Below are 17,335 nucleotides of genomic sequence, written 5' to 3'. Positions count from 1 at the left end.
CAGTCTGTCAGCCCAACCCATGGTAAATATAATGGTGTTCTGTCTCGCTGTAGCCATCTGCTTCAGGACGCATACCAAAATTAACTTACCAGCTTACTCAGATCTTTCCACTGAGGAAATACGGTCTCAGTGATATATCAGCCAGAACATCAATGTGAGCAATAATGCATCTCAAAGCTAAATCTAGAGGTAGCTGCATTAAAGTAAACTAGACAAGATCATTTGCCAAATATTGTAAAATTCTTTAATTTGAAATTTTTGTTGAGATAAGTGTAGATTCACATGCAGTTGTAAGAAATAATATAGCGATGTCCTGTGTACACTTTGCCCTGTTCCCCCCATGGCAAAGTTTTTTGCAACTGTAGTACAATATCACAACTAGGATGTTGACGTTGATATAATCCCTGAATCTTACTCAGATTTCCCCAGTTTTACTTGTTCTCATTTGTGTGTGTGTGTGTGTGTGTACTAAGTTCTACACAGTTTTATCACTGGTGTATGTTTGTGTATCCACAACCACAGTCAAGATTCTGAACAATTCCATCAGCATAAAGATCCTTCTTGTAGCCCTTTTATAACCTCATCTTGCTACCCCATCCCCTCTCCTCCATCCCTAACCCCTGGTAAACACTAATCTAGCCTCTAGTGCTAAAATTTTATCATTCCAAAAATGTTATATAAATGGAATCATAAAAAAAAAAAACCTATGTAATCTTTTGATATTAGTTTTTTTCACTCAGCATAATTTCCTGGAGAGTCTTCTAAGCTGCTGCCTTATATCAATAATAAGCTTTTTATTGCTGAAAAGTATACCATGGTATGAATGTGTACTACAGTTTGTTTAGCCATCAGTTTACCTAGGCTGATTCCAGTTTCGGCTGTTAAAATAACGCTGGTATAAACATTTGTGTACAAGTTTTTGCACGAACATAAATATTAACTTAGATAAACTTTCAAGAGAGCAACTGTTGGGTCATTTTGTAATTACATATTTAGTTTTAAAACAGTCAAACTGTTTTCTCAAGTGTCTATACCATTTTACATTCCCCCCAGATTCAGTGTATGAGAGATTCCATTTCTCTGCATCTTTGCCAGCTTTTGGTGGTGTTACTAGCCTTATTTTGAAGTCAAATTTATGATAATTTTCTTTATCTGAATTAACCAAATAATTTTATCAGAGAGACCCATGTGGGGTGACTAGACTTAAAAAAGAAAACAATATCAAATGTTTCAGAAGCCCCCTTCAAACCCCCCCCCCAAAAAAAATCCATTCATTTAACTCATAAAACAAACTAACTTTACCTGATGGGCATGGTTGAAATATTTGGCTCCTTCAGGCTCTAGATAACTATCACAAAAGGTTCAGCTCTCTCTCTCTCTCTTTTTTTTATCCAAGTAAAATGTTTATTTAATTCATGAACTTTTTCTAGGAAACATTCACCCAGTCTCCTATATCAATATCAGGAAACAGGGCTAGGCATATTTGCTCCTTTCTCTCTTCTAGGGCAGAAAGGAATTTTATTGTCTTCTAGAGGGAAAAAAATAGTTTTTCAAAGGATTCTTTGGGCACCCTAGACCGGCACTGTCAATCAGTAGTCTAGAAATGAAGGTGCTAGATTAGGAGCTCTGTGTTTGAGTCCCTCTTCTCTTCTAATTGGAGCCCTGGTGGCACAGTAGTTAAGAACTTGGCTGCTAACCAAAAGGTCAGCAGTTCAAATCCATCAGCTACTCCTTGGAAATCCTATAGGGCTGTTCTACTTTGTCCTATAGGGTTACTATGAGTTGGTATCGACTTGATGGCAACAGATTTTTTTTTTTTTCTAATTAGCTATGTCACATTGGGTAATCAATACCTCTCTAAAACAGTTTGCTCAGCTGTATAAAATGGTTGGACTAGATGAATGACTCTCAAACTCTAGCATGCATTGGAATCAGTGGGAAGGCTTATTTAAACACTGATTGCTGGGCCCCACTCCGAGTTTCTGACTCAGTAGGTCTGGAATGGGGCACAAGAATTTGCCTAACAAGTTCCCAGGTGATGCCAGCGATGTGGGTGCAGGGATGTTACCTTGAGAACTGCTGGGCTAGGTTATGCTGAAGTGCCCTCTGGAACTAACAATCTAAATACCACCATCCTCTCTCTGCCGTCCGCCCCTGAAAAAAAATCTCAAGTTTTGCTTTCTGTGAAATAAATTATGCCTTGTCCTTTTCTTTTTAAAGTGGTACAGACATATAGTGGAATATAATACAGCCATTAAAATATCACAGTTGAATATTCATTGTCTCAGGGAAATTACCACAATATATTATGTTTCTTATTAAAGCATATTACAAACTAGAAAAGTGTCCAAGTAAACATAAAAAATAAGAATCTAGAAAGATATATCCAAAGTGTTAACAGTCTCTATTCTTAGGTGACAGAGTTGTAAAAATTTTATTTTCCTTTTTTGTGTTTTCCAATGTTGTCTGTAATTCATACAGTAATAAAAGTTATTAAACAAAAAAATCACAGTAGGCAATGGAAGTCTTGATTCTTCTATGTTTTAATAATTACAGTAAAGAACTTGTTGAATACCAACCAACAGAAGGAAGGCTGTTCAGGTATGAGATTAAATTGTCCAGGACAGTTTTCAAAGGTAGCTGTGACTTTTCTTGGTCTTTTTCCTAAGCAGTGTGGTAGATCACATTGTGCCCGTCTTCCTAGTTGACAGAATTCTGTACACCTGCAACTGAGCAGTCCTGGCCTCAGGGGCACTCATTACATTATGTCACTGTGCCTGCTTAATGTTTTCATGGCACTCTTCCAGTGTTAACTAGTGGGATCAACAGCCACAGCTCACTATCTATTCCCTCCATTCTTGACATTGGGTCAGAAAGTATTTTACCTGGATGAAGCATGCTCCTTTTTTTGGTTGTGTCTCTGTTAGAAGAATTAATATTTATTTACAGCTAAAATAGGAGTTTACAAGTAGGAATATCATTAAGATAAATCTGTTTAAATGACAGAAACCAGTCATCTGCTATGGAAAGCTATTTTCTTTCCCTAAATGTGGATTCGTGTCCCTCCTAGGATTTCTAAGTACTGATATCCTTAGTATAACTTACGTTTGTCTTCTTTAATACCCATGCTCCTCAACCTTAAGAAAGATAGGTAAGAATGAGCATGGCGTCCTTGAAATGTTATTTATTAAAACAGTTTAGCCACTCAAGTCACCTCTCCTCAAACAATTGATCGTATTTCAATTAATTGATAATATAGAAAGCATAGCATTGTCTTCCTCCTTCTTCAATCCTGAGCTCTAGCAGCTGTTTCTGAATAAACTTGTTTGGTTGGAGGTATGACACCAGTAGGGCAGCGCGGTGTTGATTTTCAAAGCACCACTCTAGTCCAGAGCTGTAGAGGTACCACCTTTTCCTTCCATCAAGTTCTTTCCTGCAGACAGATATTCCCTGGAAACGAGAAATTAAAAGAACCTTTTGATTTATGAGCAATAGTGTATTTATTGTAGTAGAACTGTTTTATATTATGCATTTTAACACCCACCCTCTGCGCTGGGTATCATGAGATTATTTTGTTACAAATAGGCTTTGTGCTTGAGGCAGTATATTTTTATGTACCTTCTAAAGACTGTTGCCATATAAATGTTTGCCCCCATGGGTTTGCCATCATTAGGAAAGCCACTGGATTTGGCTTATATAACTGAGAGTTTTGGTAACTGAATAAAAAAAACTGCTTATTCACTATAGCATTAGTAGCACCATCCGGCTCTGCGGGAGAAAGATGTGTTGACCTGCTTCCATAAAGATTACAGCCAAGAAAACTTTATGGGCAGTTCTACTTTATCCATAATCTGCTTATTCTGAAAGAAGTTTCTCTTTAGAACTTACCTTCTTTGTTTAAGAACAGGATCAAGACCCGGTAACTGTTGCACGTGTCTGTTTCCAGCCCAATCTAGAGATGAACAGGCTTCAGTGGTCCCATTTTTTCTCCAAAACACACATCTCTCTTATGGTACTTCACATACTGTAAGTGTTGCTACTGGCCTTTGACCTAGATGTCCACTGGAAAACATAGATGTGCTTAGCGTAACTGTTTCCCAGGTAGGAGAAAAGCAACACATTTTTAATTTATACGTAAAGTATCAGATTGTACCCAGAGCTTAAAGAAAATTCAGGATGAAGGTTTAAATCAATTTAGAGACTTCCACCTCACTTCTTTTCCCCCTACTTTTTCGAGGTTCTTTCTGTAGAATTTGTGCAGAAACTCTGTTTGCAGTTGGAAGGCGGAACTGATATTCATTTAGTCTAGTGTTTCTGTCCACGGTTATTTGGTACACACACAATTTTGCCATTTTAGAGGAACAGGATCTCTCTCCTCATTGCACTGCTTCTCGTATCTTCGGACTTTTGTTCCACCCTTTCTGCTTACCACTAATTCATTTAGCAAGACAGCATCTTTTAGTAGGAACAAGTGTGTGCCAAACTCTGTTCCTTGTCAGCACAATATTCATAACTAGAGTGATAATCACCTCCTTCAGAATACAGTTTCAGAAGTCTCTCTTCCTTTCATAACCCAAGAAGACTAGTTATTCTTCCCTCAGCAGGTGTAGATGTCATCTTAAACTTATCCCACTGTATTAGAATCTCCTCATTACTTGCCTGCCTTTTTACTTGCATGCTAGCACCACGAGAGAATTCCTTCTTCTCAGTGTGATCTTGATCCCTGGCATACAGGATATACTAATGATTGAACGAAGCCAGCCAATACAAAGGGACAATTTTCCTTTACTGTTTATCCAACTCAAAAAGTTGAGTCCAGGCAAGGGAGAATGAAGAAAACCAAAGACACAAGGGAAAGATTAGTCCAAAGGACTAATGGACCACAACTACCACAGCCTCCACCAGACTGAATCCAGCACAACTAGATGATGCCTAGCCACCACCACCAACTGTTCTGACAAGGATCACAATGGAGGGTCCTGGACAGAGCTGGAGAAAAATGTAGAACAAAATTCTAACTCACAAAAAAAGACCAGACTTACTGGCCTGATAGAGACTGGAGAAACCCTGAGGGTATGGCCTCCAGACACCCTTTTAGCTCAGTAATGAAGTCACTCCTGAGGTTTACCCTTCAACAAAAGATTAGACGGGCACATAAAACAAAATGAGACTAAAGGGGCACACTAGCCCAGGGGCAAGGATTAGAAGGCAGGAAGAGACAGGAAAGCTGGTAATAGGGAACCCAAGGTCGAGGAGGGAAAAGTGTGGACATGTCATGGGGTTGTTAACCAATGTCACAAAACAATATGTGTACTAATTGTTTAATGAGAAGCTAGTTTGTTCTGTAAACCTTCATCTAAAGTACAATTAAAAAAAAAAAAAGTTGAGTCCAGTTGCTATCAACATGGGCCTGGTCAATGATGAATTAGTGAGTTTGTAAAAAAAAAAAAAAAAATTTAATTCCAATGTTATGTATGATGTCAAATATATTTGATAAATGCTAGAAAGTCATTTTATTTTATTATTTGTATTTGTATTTTGTAAATTAAGTTTGGATCTTAGAAATTGGATTTTAAAGCAAGAATAATACTGTTCTTTTCCATGCCATAAAGACAGTCTATTTCAGAACATAACTTTGAAGAACTGTACCTCAATGTAAAGGAACCCTGGTGGTGCAACAGTTAAACACTCAGCTGCTAACTGATAGGTTGGCAGTCCGAACACATCTCCATGGGAGAAGGACCTGGCGATCTACTTCCATAAAGATTATAGCCGAGAAAACCTTATAGGACAGTTCTACTTTGTCACATGAGGTCACTATGAATCAAAAATCAACTTGACAGCACCTAAGAAAAATAACAATAGCCTAGACATATTCAAGGCATAGTTTTATTTTCTTAAGTCTACAGTGCCTTTTAAAAGGGAAATTTGTGTATGGCTATACTGCCTTCTTCTAAAGAATCTTTTCTAAGGCCCCCAATTATTACGAAATTCACATTTCCCAGTATTTTACAGTTTTATCTGACTTGTTTAGCACACCCAAAAGCACTTATGGTGCTTTTTATTTTTTTAATGCTAATTTTATCTTGTGCAGCCCACCTTGACAGCATGTCTTTTTATTGATTGAATTTCCGACTCTGTGTTGAAGAGTGAAAGTTAATTATATAAATTTGTTATCTAAGGTAAAAGAATATTAAAAATGTTTAGCATGTTACGCATATATATTAAAGTTTTATAAAACTTAACATTTGGTCAGAGATTACATCAGCCTAGTCCTGTTTATTGTGGCTTAAGAAGATTGCTTTTAGATGATGACTCAAAGCAGGGATGTTATTTTTAGACATCTTAAATTTCTCTTCCCTTTCTATTCCCAACTCTCCATATTCAGGTACACAGAACACAGAGAATCAAACCTTATAGCAAACATGAAGGAATCCCTCCCTCTCTCCTTTTTAATAATTATTTATGCTTTTATAACTATATATTCCAGAAACATAACTATGGAGCCTAAAGCTGCAGCTGTACTCATAGTCTGAAAAGCTTTACAACTTTTACTTTTGGGACTAAAACTAAAAAGATGAAAAATATAGAGTTTTTTCTCAGTGTAGAGGAGGAAAATAAAATTATTCTCTCTTAAAATAAATGGCAGTTTGGGAAAGCAATTTTTCCTGTCATGGATAAAAGCTAGGGAACACAAAATCAGCATTTAAAATATGTTAACTCACAGTGTTTTAAATAAAAAAAAAAAGCTAAAATGCATTGTACAGGACCTGTTCCCAAGGATGATTGCAATTTCTTGTTATTAAGTCCTGACAAATACATAATGTACTTGTCAGGCAGAACTATAAAAGTTAGAGATGAAGAAAGACACATTAGGTCAAATTTTTGAAGTTTTTCTTTTTTTGATGAAGATCTCCATTTTTCATTGTTTAATTTAATCAAATCAAATCAGCCTTCTGTATAGTTCTCCATCTTGGTTCATATTCATAGGCATGCCAAAGAAAAGAAATTTTCTGATATTTGAGGCAATACCGAACATTTAAAGCCCCTTCCTGGGTAGTGCAAATGATTAAGCACTCAACTACTAGCCAAAAGCTTGGTGGTCCGAACCCACTCAGAGGCTCTCAGAAGACAGGCCTAGAGATTCTGCTTCTGAAAGGTCACAGCATGGAAAACCCTATGGAGCAATTCCATTCTGCACAATGGGGTCGCCATGAGTTGGAATCAATGCCACAACAACTAATAACAACAACAAAGCCTCTGTAGTTTTATCACATTTATCTATAAAGCTATAGTGGCAAAAGTTTTGTAATCTGAGTAAGTCATTTAATTTTTCTGAACTTCTGTTTCTTTGTTTATAAAACACAATTACAAACGCCTGTTTTATTTAAATCACAGTCCTGTGCCGAGAGGATGAAATGAGTCAAAGGCTTTGTATACCCAAAAGCATTATACAGGGTTCAGGTAGGTCCTCTTATAGTTCCCATTTTGCAGATTAGGAAAGAAAGGTTTAGAGAGGCTAACACACTTCAAAGTCACACATTAAATGGGAGCTAATTCTAAAATCTAAGCCTGTAACATCAATATTTCTCAGTCTCAGCACTGTTGAACTTCTGGGGTCGGTGATTCTTCATTAGGGTGGGGTTGGGAAGAGGCTGTCCTGTGCATTGTAAGATGTTTAGCAGCATCCCGGGCCTCTACACTCTTCCCAGTTGTGACCACCAAAAATGTTTCCACACTGCCAGTTGTCCCTGCTGGGCAAAATCACCAGCAGTTGAGAACCACTGGTTTGTATGATTCCAGAACTAATGTTCTTAACCATTTTCATGATGGCTTTTACCAGCATTATTGTTATTCTGAGTATTTCCTGCTAAGAATACCCCCATGACATAGCAATTTTCAGAATTAAAAAGGGGTAATTGGCTTTCATCCATCGTTTTTCTGTGTCTGAATATTAGCAGTGGCGTTGTCTTCTTTGGAAGATGGTGAGTTTTGCATCCCTGTAGACTGCTCATATGGAAGCAGGATATCCTCTGCCCAGGATGCTATCCACAGTGAGCCAGAAGTCATATTAAAGGACTTCTAGATGAAGTGCTCACTCATCTATGCCAAGAAATTAGGAAGACAGCTACCTCGCCAACTGACTAGAAGAGATCCATATTTGTGTCCATTCCAAAGAAATGTGATCCAACAGAATGTGGAAATGATTGAACAATATCACTAATATCACACACAAGTAAAATTTTGCTGAAGATCATTCAAAAAACAGTTGCAGCAGTTCATTGACAGGGAAATGCCAGAAATTCAAGCTAGATTCAGAAGAAGACATGGAACCAGGGATATCAGTGCTGATGTTAGATGGATCCTGGCTGAAAGCAGAGAATACCAGAAAGATGCTTACCTGTGTTTTATTGACTAAGTAATGGCATTCAACTGTGTGGATCATAACAAGTTATGGATAACATTGCAAAGAATGAGAATTCCAGAACACTTAGTTGTGTTCATGCATAACATGTACATAGACCAAGAGTCAGTTGTTTTAACAGCATGGGAATACTGAGTGGCTTAAAATCAGAAAAGATATGCATCAGGGTTGTATCCTTTCACCATACTTATTAAATATGTTTGCTGAGCAAATAATCTGAGAAGCTGGACTATGTGAAGAAGAATGGGACATCAGGATTGAAGGAAGACTCATTAACAACCTGTGTTATGCAGATGATACAACCTTCTTACTGAAAGTAAAGAGGACTTGAAGCACTTACTGATGAAGATCAAAGACTACAGCCTTCAGTATGATTACATCTCAACATACAGAAAACAAAAATCCTCACAACTGGACCAATAAGTGACTTATAATAAACAGAGAAAAGACTAAAGTTTTCAAGGATTTCATTTTTCTTGGATCCACAATCAACACCCATGGAAGCAGCAGTCAGGAAATCAAAAGACGCATTGCATTGGACAAATCTGCTGCAAAAGACCTCTTTAAATCATTAAAAAGCAAAGATGTCACCTTGAAGACTAAAGTGCACCGGACTCAAGCCATGGTGTTTTCAATCGCCTCATATGCACTGGACAATGAATAAGGAAGCTCAAAGAAAAATTAAGACCTTTGAATTACGGTGTTGGCAAAGAATATTAAATATACCATGGACTGCCAGAAGAATGAACAATCTGTCTTGGAAGAAGTATAGCCAGAATGCTTAGAAGCAAGGATGGCGAGACTTCATTTCATGTACTTTGGACGTGTTATCAGGAGGGATCAGTCCCTGGACAAGGACATCATGCTTGGTAAAGCAGAGGGTCAACAAAAACCAGGAAGACCCTCAACAAGATGGATTGACATAGTTGCTGCAACAATGGGCTTAAACATAGCAATGATTGTGAGGATGACGCAGTACCAGGCAGTATTTCGTTCTGTTGTGTACAGGGTCGCTCTGAGTCGGAACCTATCTGAAGGCACATAACAACAACAGACAGCAGCTAAGCAGTGGATAAAGTGTTCAGCTGCTAACCAAAGGGTCGGTCATTCAAACTCACTAGACGCTCCACCTACTAAAATGTGGAATCTGCTTCCATAAAGATTGACAGCCTTGGAAACCCTATGGGGCAGTTCTGCTCTGTCCTATAGGGTCGCTGTAAGTCGGGTTTCGTTTTGTAATGTGTTAGAAGGCAGCTAACAGCAAAGTTTCTCTTCCCCTGTAATTGTATAATTATTTCCTACCATGTCCTACCAGTCTCTCTTGAACAGTCCCTTTTCATAAGAGATATTCATGGGCTCTTGGTATCTGCTTTAGCCGAGAGGCAGAGAAGAAAAACACATGAGTTTTCATATTCATTATCTCATTTAATTTTCACAATAAGCCCTTGAGGTTTGTCTCAATTGTCTGTGTTTACATTTATTTAGGAAACGACCTTTTTTCTTTGCCTGTTTCTTCAAGGTTGATGGTGTGCTCATTGCAGAGCTTGCTGTGGAAACTCAGCAGGAAGTTGATATGGAAACTCAGCATGTGCCTTTCTTTCCAGCACTGTATGAAGAATAACATACTTCTGAATTACTCAAAATAAAGCAGACGCTTTCTCCGGCATGCCTCTTACTTTTTACTTTCCCCATACAAGGATCTTTAAATACATGCTCCTTTGACTTCATTTTGGGATTTAAGAACCAATTTACTTGATAGTTGACAGGTTTCCCGTATTTTTCCACGAGTAGAATGCATTTACTTCTGTTGCTCACCCTTTATCCAAAAAAGACCTAGGACAGGCTCCCCCAACCTTCCTCACTTCCCCACCATTATCTCTAATCTACATTCAGTTCCGAATACTGGCAATATATTTCCAATATCTTATCACCTCTGGATTAAAACTTTCTAAACTTTCATGATTGACTTATGTTTATTTATTACTCTTTATTAAAACCACTGGGAAATTAGATACATTTGATCTGGGCCTCATTAAACAACCTGAAAATATTTTGTATGTAGGGCCTGTATGAATTAAAAATTTCTCAAACACTAGTTTTTAAGATGAATTTCTGCTGACAAGCACAGTAAATATAATTGAATGTAATTAAATGTATTGTGACCTGACAAGAGGCTGGTGTAATTACTGGTATTAATAAAAAGGAAGTGGAATTACCTAGGCATCAGTGTGACTTGGAATGCTGCTTATGGAAGGTCCCAAACAGTAGTTTGAACCAATGGGAAAGAGGACTGGATTACTGTACAGTAATTCAACTTTAATGTCCATTAAAACTATATTTTTTTTTTCTTTAAAGTGCATGTGAATCATTTAATTACTCTATGGCTCATTTTAAAAAAAGGCTAATTGGCTTCTGCTATAAAATGTCAACGTCTAGCTTGACTGAAAGAGTCATTTTTGTTTTTCAATGTGCAGCCTATCGACCAGATATAACTGATTCTAATTTGATGTGCTTCCAGCCGTTTCACCATGTTATATAAATGAAGTTGGTGGGTTTTTCTTTCTTTTCCAGGTGGCTTTCTTGAAGATGTAACTATTGGCACTCAGGCATTCCCTCCTTGGGAGACAGCCCTCCAGCACCAACACGGAGTGCGTCAAAGGCCAGCAATCTGCACAGCCGGTAGCTGTTACTGAGACAAGAACCAGAGCCATAGAATAGCACTGCATTTTTTATTTTCTTTGTTTGGATATTTTCTCTAAGAGAAGAGTTTACTTTTGGTCTTTGAAAAACCAGGGCTATGAAGAAAGTAGTAGTACCCAGTTGTCAGCAGGATGAGATAAGTATAGAAGTTACATCTCTATTTCCCACAGAGAAGAATATTCAAATATGTGCTGTGTCAGCACCACCTGGAAGGATATTGGCTAATGGAAACCCATCTGTCCTATGAGGAATGCAGTGAGGAACTTCATTTGGCCGAACTGAGTATTAACTGTTGTAAATCCTAGGAAATAAATTTACAAGAGCTTCTCAGGTTTGTTTAAAACAGATTTATAAAAGGACATAAATGGAATTTTTTATATCCAAACCTTATTCAGAGGAAGATACTCATGTTTGATTCCATGTTTGTTGGCTGATTATCAAATTTAAGGTTTTCCCATTTTCTCAAGCCTGCATCTCTTCCTTTTGTTCTTGGTTTTCTTTACTAAAAACTTGAAAATTAATAAATATACTTCATTGGCACCCTGCTGCAGAGTTGTCTTACTCCATCTGTGCCAGGGCAGATCGTGAGGAGACCACTGAATGAGATTGTTGAGCTATAGGGAATCTCACGGAGCACATGCTGGGTCCTAATCTTACAGAGAAGGCATGAGACTTGACTATAATTGCACAAGTAGGATCAAAGCTGGGACCGGGGCCAGGCAGATCACCTCCTCCACCAAAGCTCTGATCCGTATCTCTCTGACAATCATCCTTTCCTGTGCTTCACACACAGGGCAGTCTCTGGATTTACCATTATACCTGCTGCTTTTTTAACACCAATTAACATACCCAGTAACCAATTAACATATTGGTGTTAATTCTAGCCTACAGACCACCTGATATACTTTCCTCCAATAAATCTCTGAGTTTTCTGTCCCCCAATTTCCCAACAGAGGGTGGTACAATTAGTTAAACACTCAGCTACTAAATGAAACGTTGGTAGTTCGAACCCACCCAGAGGCATCTTGGAAGAAAGAGCTGGCAATCTGTTTTAGAAAGGTCACAGCCTTGAAAACCCTATAAAGCTCAGTTCTCCTTCATTTGGCCAAACTGAGTGTTAACTGCTGTAAATCCTAGGAAATAAATTTACAGGAGCTTCTCAGGTTTGTTTAAAACAGATTTATAAAAGGAAATAAATGGAATTTTTTATATCCAAACCTTATTCAGAGGAAGATACTCATGTTTGATTCCATGTTTGTTGACTGATTCCTACTATGAGTAGGAATCAACTCAATGGCAACTGGTTTGGTACTTTTGGTTAATTTGCCAGCATTCCTAACACAGGTGTGTTACTTGGCATTCTGATTGAGTGAACCTATCATGATTTCTTCTTCCTTGTGATTCAACCAAAACACTTGTCTTACCAGCAGAGCAGTGGTGTAGCACTCCTAATTCTGTAACTGGTGGACTGACATAGGAATAACACCCATCTTTTTGATCCTGCAGAGTCATTTTATTAAGCACATTTTGAAACACTGACGATCTTGATGATATGTCCAAGACTCACAGCCATGTAGGAGAATTAATTTGGCTCCCCCTAAGCTACTAGGCTCGCAAACACCATTCTGACTCTATGCTTTAGATTTCTATGTCAGTATAGAGCAAGGTTTCTCATCCTCAGCATCACTGACTTTTTGGGCTGGATAATTCTTTATTGTAGAGGGCTGTCCTGTGCATCACAGGATGTTTGGCAGCACCCCTAGCCTCTACCCACAAAATGCCTGTACCACCCTCTGCCCCTAGTTGGGACAACTAAAAACATCTCCAGATAATGCCCTAGTGGGCAAAATCTACCGCTGTTGAAAGCTACTGGTGTACAGGATGTGGCCTGAGAAGCCAAATTTGGTGACTGCCTACAGTTGTATATTACAGATGACATAGGTTATTACAAAATCTGGATCTTTTTCAGGCACATAGCCTTGCCTTAGTATACTGTTGTTTTCACTAATAAATGCATTCACAATGAACACCTTTGCTTGCAAGTATTTCCTAGAGTTTAGGTTGTATTGATCTAATGTTAGAGATCGGAATAAATTAGATGAAAATGAATTCAGCCTCTGCATAAAAAAGAACTTATTTCTCAGATAGTTTTTCTTCCTCTGAAAAAGAAAGAAGCCATGACCATACTGTTAGTTTGTTGTTAGGTGCTGTGCGGTCGAGCTCCAGAGTCAGAAAGTTTATTAGGAGGTGACACCAACTAGGAGCCCGAGCAGCAACATTGGCTGTCTTCATGGAGTCCCAAAAGGCAATTTTACATTACAGCTTATGTATCGTTGTTGTAAGGGTTACACAGTGTCCTTAGGCACGTAGCCCACACACAGATGGCCAGATGAGTTATACATTACAAGACAATTACAAGAGAATCCTTATCAGATTAAAGAGATACATGCTGGACATCTACTTATCAGGCTAAAGATATACAGCTGGACATCTGGACTCTAATCTTTATGTTGGGGGTCATAAGTCACAGGTGGCCAGACAGAACAAAACAAAGTCATTAGAAAAGTGTGCAGAAAGGAGAAGACAGGCAAAAAAAAAAAAAAAACTTACAGGTTATTTAGAGTATCGTCATGGCGTTAGTTATGTCAAGGTCTCAATCGCCCATTTTGAAAAGGAGAAAACATGTTGTGAAGTATTAGAGTCACACCAGCACAGCTGAGCCAATGCCCAGAATGAATCATTAACATCTAGTTGCTGAGTAAGTTCCTGAGGGGTAACATGTCTGAACATGTTTTTCTTTGGGGCCATGGGGGTGGGGTGGGGTGGGGCATAGAGAGAAAAATGACAGGGCGGGAGAGTGGATTTCTATGTTTTTCTCTTAGTCTAAACAAAGAGAAAATTGCTTCGGCAGGTATGCATATTGTGTGTGTGTGAGAGAGACATACACAGAGAGGTCCATCCATCTCCATTAAAGAGATTTAAAGTTCATTAAACTACATTAGGTGGGCTAGAGAGAACTGTAACAGCCTTTACGTTCTTGGTATCCCTGGTGGCGCAATGGTTAAGTGCTCAGTTGCTAACCAACAGGTCAGTCGTTCAAACCCACCGGCCACTCTGCAGGGGAAAGATGTGGCGGTCTGTTTCCATAAAGATTATAGGCTTGGAAACCCTATGGGACAGTTGTACTCTGTCCTATAGCATTACAATGAGTCGGAGTCGACTCCGTGACAACAGGTTTGATTTTTTTTTTTTTTGGTATATTCTTGACGTTGGCCCTTGGAAGTCATTCTGTGTGAGCCTCCTGTGTCTTTCAAATAAATTTCAGAATCTGCTCAGTCATATTCCTAGATAAGTGTACCACAGAATTTTGACATACACTAAGACGTTAAACAGAAATGTAATAAAACACCAACTTTCTAGTCCATTTTATATATCTCTAAAAATTGCTATAAATAGTAGTTCTGTGGACTCATTCTCACCTAGTATAATTATCATTAGATGGACCCTATTGAAAACTTCGATTAGCCACTCATTTTTCTAACTGGCAAACCAATCTATAAGCTTGTTCATTCAACAAATATTTACTGAATACCCACTAAGTGTTAGAGAAAGTTATAGGCACTGCAGATATAGTTAATAAGATAAAGTCTCTGCCCTTACAGAATTTATATTCTCATGGGGAAAACAGACAAAAAATAAATATTATAAAATATTATTTTGTAGTATTATAAAATATATTATAAAATGATATAATTTCTGAAAATAATAAGCACAATGAAAAAAAAGCTGGGTGAGGAGAAAGTGAAGGGAGGTCTGTTACTTCAGACAGGGAAGTCTAATCTTAAAGTGTATGTACCTTTGGTGTACCATATATGGTTGAAATAATTTAACTCCATGAAGAGTAACTGTGGAGATACATTATTAAATGCCAACAGACTGAGTAAAAACCACAACCTTACATCATTTTGGTAAAGCGTTTGGCTGCTAACCAAAAGGTCAGCAGTTCAAATCCACCAGCCGCTCCTTGGAAACCCCAAGGTTCAGTCTTACTCTGTCCTATAGGGTCACTATAAGTTGAAATGGACTCGGCAGCAGTGGGTTTGGTTGAGTTTTTTTTTTGGTTTATCTTAAGTAAACAAGAATCCAATAATATTACCAAGGCTTGTTTGAGTCCATTGATCATAGACAATGAATCCAACTAGAACCAGCCACTCTGAAGTAATTAACGTTGCTCTAACCACTTGGGAGGCACTGGGTGGTGCAAATGGTTAAGCGCTCAGCTACTAACCAGAAGGTTGGAAGTTCAAGTCCACCCAGAGGCACTTTGGAAAAAAGGCTTGGTGATCTATTTCCAAAAGGTCACAGCCGTGGAGAACCTATGGAATGTAGCTCTGCTCTTATTCACATGGGGTTGCCATAGTCAGAACTGACTCAACAGCAACTGGTAACCACTTTGGTAACTAAGCCTCTTCAGCAGCCACTGTAGTAAACAGTAAAAAGAACTGACAGGGTTTAATGATTTTGTCTGATAGATAAAGCCCGCCTAGTAGTTTCTCCTTGTAGATTTCTTTTTGTGCATACTGTATAACAAAGGTTAATTGGGACGCAACATTTCACTGTAATTCAGGAAAGTAGGGAAGTCTGATACATCTTAGTCTGCAGCTAGAAAAACATTAACATTTATCTTACACATCAGATGGGCAGTTCCTACTAATTGCTTATCTAACAGTTCTACACATTCTTCTTACGTAGTCTTAAAATACTGAAGACCACTCTGGCTTGGTGTAAGGATTCCTTCCGTTTGCATCTTGAGATGCAAGATTTCATCTGCTACTGGGCCAGAGCACATCGTCACTCCTTAATCTGGGAACAAAGTAGGAGGAAGTTACACGGAAACAACCATTTGAAGCTGCCTGACATCTGTGGGGAAATCATTTGCTTCCTTCAGATCCATTTAATGTCTCGAGCCGTATCCCCCGTACTTATTCTTTCTCTTGAAACCATTCCTGGCACCATCTTAATTTTCTCTCTTTCTCTCTTTAATACTGCTTTCTTTTCTCTACTCCTTGCACACTCTGTGGATAGGGCCTCATTGGTGCTTGACCTTTGTTACCTCTTTGACTCTATCCAAACTTCCCACTTCTAATTTCACTTTTATTATTTTGACTTCAATTTTATTCATATATTTTAAAGTCAGTGGATTTATTTCTTCCACTATTGCTTCTGGAACATAGAGGGGATATTTAATGGTGTTATGCAGGAAGTCTTAGAACCCATACAGTGGAACGTCCATTTTTATCTACAGCTCAGAGCAAGAAAAACCCCTTAGCAAGAAGAAACTCCTATCATCAAAATGGAGAACCTAGGAATGGCTACAGTACCCAGATAAGAACAATACTCAAGTTGGAGAGAAAGCCTCAGGGTCTATAGGCAATTTCAAATTTCAAAGTTAAATTTTTTAGTAAAACAGGTAGCCAGGATTTCTCAGAACACAATGAAGAAAAAAACCTCTATAATGACTGTGCTTCAAATGAACAGCTGTCACTTGCATATTCATTGCCTGGAGAAGAACTCTGAAAGGGGACGGAGGGGGGCGGGGGCACACTACCATTTAGTGAGTGTAAACTATGTGTTGGACATTATGCAACCTAATTTACCTGGATTGTCTCAATTAATTTTCATACCAATCCTATGAAATAGAACTATTATTTTAGCCATGTCACAAAAGAGTAAGGTTCAGAGAAGTTAAGTAAATCGCCCAGTTTAATGCTAACAACTGTCAACTCTAGATATCTAGATATTACAGTCATATTCTGGTAGCAAGAATGGGAAACGAGATGCCTAGTCCCATGGTACAGAATTGTATCTTAAGTAAGGTTTTAATTGGGTGTGTCATTTAATACTCTATTTCATATTTGATCATATGCTACCTTTCTATACTATCTTGAAATGGACCAGAGATTTTCACTTTTAATCATTTTAAAGCATATTTTAACATTACAACTTATTCAAGCAAGAGTTTGCTTATCCTCTGTGTATTCTCTACAAAGTATTGTAGCACCTGAAAAATTTCATTTGTTGCCAAAGCATTATCAAAAAGACCAATAGTTTTACTTTGTATTTCATAAATTCAGGGCTTTATTTTAGTTCATAATCCTATTAATTCTTCTGGTCTACTTCCTTTTTGTAAATGTTTATACTCAAAACTGT

General features: G+C 38.1%; 1 protein-coding gene across 3 annotated transcripts in view; it reads left to right on the top strand.

Annotated features, from left to right (window-relative positions):
• The window catches only part of UBE3D (ubiquitin protein ligase E3D), a 318,973-nt gene that overhangs the window by 146,871 nt on the left and 154,767 nt on the right, over positions 1-17,335 (top strand). The window contains exons 10-11 of one of the 3 annotated variants that reach the window (XR_007518703.1): positions 10,997-11,456; positions 12,289-13,878. The exons of 1 other annotated variant lie outside the window; for it this stretch is intronic. Coding sequence is in view for 1 of the 2 variants with exons in the window: in XM_049896358.1 (XP_049752315.1) it covers positions 10,997-11,017 (21 nt within the window). In the remaining variant the exon portion in view is untranslated. Of the gene's footprint in view, positions 1-10,996; positions 12,262-12,288; positions 13,879-17,335 lie in introns of those variants that run through there. One more of the 3 variants, XM_049896358.1, reaches the window with a different exon arrangement.

Source organism: Elephas maximus, chromosome 1, assembly GCF_024166365.1.
Source record: "Elephas maximus indicus isolate mEleMax1 chromosome 1, mEleMax1 primary haplotype, whole genome shotgun sequence".
In the NCBI taxonomy this organism is placed as follows: domain Eukaryota; kingdom Metazoa; phylum Chordata; class Mammalia; order Proboscidea; family Elephantidae; genus Elephas; species Elephas maximus.
The sequence above is the reverse complement of the archived record's forward strand: the minus strand, read 5'-3'. Positions and strand labels throughout refer to the sequence as shown.